The sequence below is a fragment of the Neoarius graeffei genome, chromosome 10, assembly GCF_027579695.1.
Source record: "Neoarius graeffei isolate fNeoGra1 chromosome 10, fNeoGra1.pri, whole genome shotgun sequence".
Classification (NCBI taxonomy): domain Eukaryota; kingdom Metazoa; phylum Chordata; class Actinopteri; order Siluriformes; family Ariidae; genus Neoarius; species Neoarius graeffei.
This window is the reverse complement of record NC_083578.1, coordinates 72,200,564-72,205,245: the sequence shown is the minus strand read 5'-3', so window position 1 is coordinate 72,205,245 and position 4,682 is coordinate 72,200,564. Positions and strand designations below refer to the sequence as shown.

General features: G+C 39.6%; 1 protein-coding gene across 1 annotated transcript; it reads right to left on the bottom strand.

Annotated features, from left to right (window-relative positions):
• Positions 1–2,301: 2,301 nt before the first annotated feature.
• On the bottom strand, positions 2,302–3,405 carry mc3r (melanocortin 3 receptor). Its single transcript, XM_060932209.1, has one exon. The coding sequence runs from the start codon at positions 3,403–3,405 to the stop codon at positions 2,302–2,304; it is 1,104 nt and encodes a 367-aa protein (XP_060788192.1).
• Between the last annotated feature and the right edge of the window lie 1,277 nt (positions 3,406–4,682).

Below are 4,682 nucleotides of genomic sequence, written 5' to 3'. Positions count from 1 at the left end.
AAGGAACGCTCCAGCAAAGTTCGGGCGGTGTGACCGGGGCCTAAGTGTTTAGCATTGCTTCAGTGTATTTAGAAGTCCCAAATACTAAATAGTTCAGGATATTGTAATGTCCCAAATCCGGTAGCTGGTTTGCCATACACTTCAAGTGGAATAAATACATCTGTAGGTAAATTAAGAAGAAACTTTTATTTTTGTCACATGTACACTCAAGCACAGTGAAATTCCTCCTCTGCATTTAACCCATCTGAAGCAGTAAACACACACAGAGAGGGAGAGAGGGAGAGAGAGAGCAGTGTGCAGAATAAATAATAAATAAATACATTGGTGGGTAAATTATATGGATCTGTGATGCCTGCATGTTTCAGCTTTTGGATGTAATGCAATCTGCTGGTATAATCTAATTTTTTAATCATTTCAGAGAGATTGTACTGACTGCAGTCATCTCGATTTTCATTATTAACTGTCGTAGCTATGTTTCTTTGTCTGCCTGGCAATATGGGGGACACTGTGATAAATAAAAATCTGTGATGTCAGTGAAAGACCTCTATAATAAAAGTTCATTCACAGGGACTCTACATATCACAGATGCTCCACATAATCTAAGACTACTACACATTACTTAATAAAGACCCATAATCATTGATATAGTGAATCTTTCTGTAAGGAGTTGTTTAATTATGGAAGGAGTCTCCAGTTTCAGTGCTTTTTATTGATCAGTTGCAGTAAGTTTTGGTGTCTTGGTCATTTTTTTGTCTTATTAAATACAAGATAGAGAAAAAAATTGAGGCTGGTGGGAGACGGACTGTATATAGCTGTGAAAATGTACAGTAAGTGATAACAGGAAGTTGTTTCATGGACACTCTATAGCATTAAATATAATTACATATGGTTAAACAGCATGATGTTAAAAAGCATTATTCAGTAATTCATAAAAAGAAAAAAATTGTTGGAAAATTGCTGTGGCATAAGAGGACACTTCAGGATGTACAGGTTGAGTTATACGGTAGGTAAATAATCAACTTCTGGATGGTAATGGCATTAATAATCAGAATTGATTATTTTCCTTAAACAATACGCACCACCATTTTATTCCTTAAGGTGAAAAACATGGATATTGCCTCATTTGTTGCAATTATTTTTAAAAATTTCATCTCTGCTCTCCATGATGGCACTTCATCTTTTCTTCATACTGTATTCACACAAACAAACCTTTCTTAAAAAACAAGTTGCTAAGAAATGAAGAACAGACCACCCACACTATTCATTAGGCTAGAATGAGCTGAATAGGTGCCCTGCGTCATAAGTCACTAACAGAGCACACCGAGCTAGACTATTAATTACTTTTTAAAAAAATTTAGTGGCATAGGTCAGCTGCAGAAAGTCATTTCAAAACAACATCCGTCGAGTCAATGAGCAATTTGGAGCAAACGCGGAGGGTTCGATCTGATGGGCTTAAATGGAATAAACAGCATGACCACCCACCATGCATGGGTTAACTGCTATATTCCATTTTTGTGGTCACAGAAAACAACATGTTCTGTGGCTTTTAGTGCGACAAATTGCAGGGTATTGTGAATGTAATGCATAAAACTAATATGCCGAGCATTGAAAGCCCTGAGCACAGAGTATTTCCCATCTAAGTGTACAAGCTTTATTTCCATAGTCAACATTCGAAACATGACAGCACAAATAATTACATCACGTAAATAAAGGATTCATCAGAAATCAAATAAATGTGTTGTCTTCCATAAAGGTCACATCCATAATGATGATAAATTGTATTTGAAACATGTAAATTAATGCATAAATTTTTTTGTTTTGTTTTTAAGATATTTTCTGCATTGTCTTCAAGAGCTTAAATTACATTATATGCGAAGTGACTCATTAAGCTTTTCTCTGTTGTGAGACATTTTATTAATCAATGTGATGATGGCGTTAACCTTTAATAACAATAGAAGCTATTTACTGTACCAGGTCTGTGTCATTGTGAATTGGCAATAAAGAAGTGGATAAACAGCTGGTGGAGAAATGTTCTTGAAGTACACAATGTACATCCTGAGCACAATGCACCACTGCCAAGGACCCAGAGAGAGAGAGAGAGAGAGAGCAGTGGAGCCTGGGGATTTTTTTTTATTTTATAATTTTTTTTAGAACACACATACACACCAATTAGTTTAATTATCTTCATCCTAGATATGCCAAGTACTAATTCCCCATCTTTCCAACAGCAGCACTCACCACTCTCTCTCTCTCTCTCTCTCTCTCTCTCTCTGTGTTTTTCTGCCTGTCTACTTTTCCATTTCACTCTGTCTCACTCTCCTTCTCCTGTTTCTGCGGTCTCTTCCTCTGTCTCTCTGTCTCAATCTCTCGTTCTCGCTCACAAGCCAGAGCTGGGCACCCTGTCCCAAAGCAGCAGAAGATCTCTCGAAAGGTTTTTCTCATCTCCAGGCTACGGAAGGCATAGATGATGGGGTCGATGACTGAGTTGCACATGATGAGCACCAGGTAGGTGGTGAAGTGTGACATGTAGCATAGGCAGAGTGGTTGGTGTGGGCAGGCTACAAGGAGGATAAGGTGGAGGAAGAAAGGTGCCCAGCAACACACAAACACCCCCAACAGGATGCTGATAGTTACCGCTCCCTTCAAGCAGCTCTGTTGCCGTGGCGCCGGATCCCCAGCAGCAACAGCCGCAGCCGGTAATGCAGCAATGCGCTGGATATGGAGTCGGGCAAGCAAAAACATGTGAACATAGAGTGTTGCCATCAGTGCCAGCATTGCAAAGAACATTGTAATTAGACAAATGATGACCATCTTGCTCTCGGAGTAGATGATGAAGACGATGCCGCAGATGATGCAGGTGAACCAAATGGTGCCGATGGCACTTAATGCACGCCGTGTAGTTACAATGCTGTGGTAGCGTAGCGCGTAGAATATAGTGACGTAGCGGTCAATGGCGATAGCCAGGAGGTTACAAATGGATGCTACCAGAGAAATACAAATCATGGAATCGAAAATGTTATCCATCAAACGCACAAAATAGTCATTGACTTTGAGCAGATTGTTTCTAAGAACAGCGATCACAATCGTCTCCAAGGAATTGGACACACTCACAAGCATGTCCGCCGCTGCCAGGCTGCAGAGGAAGAAGTACATGGGCGAATGGAGGTTCTTGTTTTTCACAACTGCAGAAATGACCAGGATGTTCTCCAACAGGCTGATAATCCCAAGTGCAAGGAAAACTTCAGCCTGGATCTGAACTTGCTGGCACAACGTCCCAGATGGAGGAAGAGCAACACTGCTGTTGGACAGCCACAATGATGTGCTCCCATTCTCGTATCCTGCTTCTTCTGTGAGGTTGATCAGAGAGCTGTCCCGCAGGAGCATGTGATGGTAAGATCCGTTCATGAGTATACACAGAAAAAAGAGATGGAAAATTGAGGAAATTAAAGAGATTGGGGTAGAGAAAGAGAGGATAAAATTATTAAGGAGAGATGTGGAATGAAACAGAGAAGAAGAGTTGGTGGATAAAACAAGAAGATGAAGAGAGAGGATGAACGCAGATGACTGACAGAATACAATAATAAAAAAGAAGAAAATGTGTAAAGTAAATGTGAATGAATGAGATCAGAGAATGGTGCACAGATTAGTTAAAAGTCCTCTTGTGCTGTTGTCTGACACGAGCTCTCACAGTGATGCTCAGAGCAAACTGACTCACTGCTTGATTGTGCGACTCGCGCTGCCTCCAACTGATTTTCTCTCTCTCTATCTACGTGTGCATGGATGCGTCTGTGCAAGTGTTTGAATTTGTGCATACACTTTTACAAAGAGAAGAAAAGTATGTCCTTGTGTGTGTGTGTGTGTGTGTGTGTGTGTGTGTGTGTGTGTGTGTGTGAGAGAGAGAGAGAGAGAGAGAGAGTCTATTCACTGAAATCATAATCTCTAATAAACACACACACACACCTTGTAAAGATTAGTAAAAAATGAAAAAACCCCAACCTTTAATTGAAATCCATTCATTCAGAGAAAAACAAATCCATCGTCAAGAAAAAATTATTTTCAACAAAAAAAGTGCCACTATTATTGGCACCCCTGGAAATTATAGTGAACACAATATAACTGATGCATGTTTCCCATTTGAATTGTACATTAAAAAAAAATGTTTTAGTTGATTGGCGCGTGGAGGAACTTTCAAGCTGTAATCCATGACTTCCTGATTAACTGGGGTACAAATATGAGGTGACACACAAGCCAAATTCCCTTAGTCATCCATCAACATGGGAAAGATAAGAGAACATACAAACCAAATGATAGAGAAGTGTGTTGATCTTTATAAGTCAGGGAATGGTTATAAAAAATGCCTGAAAATGTCCATTTCTACTGTTTGGGCAATAATAAAAAAAAAGTGGACACCAACTGGAACTGTTACAAACTTACCTGGAAGAGGACCCAAGTTTATTTTGCTCCAATGTACAGTCAGAAGGAGGGTAAGAGAGGCACACACACACACAAAAGTTCCCAAGGATCACTGTTGGTGAATTAAAAGAAAAAGTAAAATCTTGTGGTTGCCAAATCTCCAAAAAATCTCCATCAGATGCCACCTCCATGTCAACAAATTATATGGAAGGTTTGCCAGAAAAAAAAAGCCTTTTCTGTGAGTTAACTACAGTACAAACATAAGCACC

Coding starts and splice junctions, on each gene's coding strand:
- mc3r (XM_060932209.1), bottom strand. CDS start 3,405: ATGAACGGATCTTACCATCACATGCTCCTGCGGGACAGCTCTCTGATC.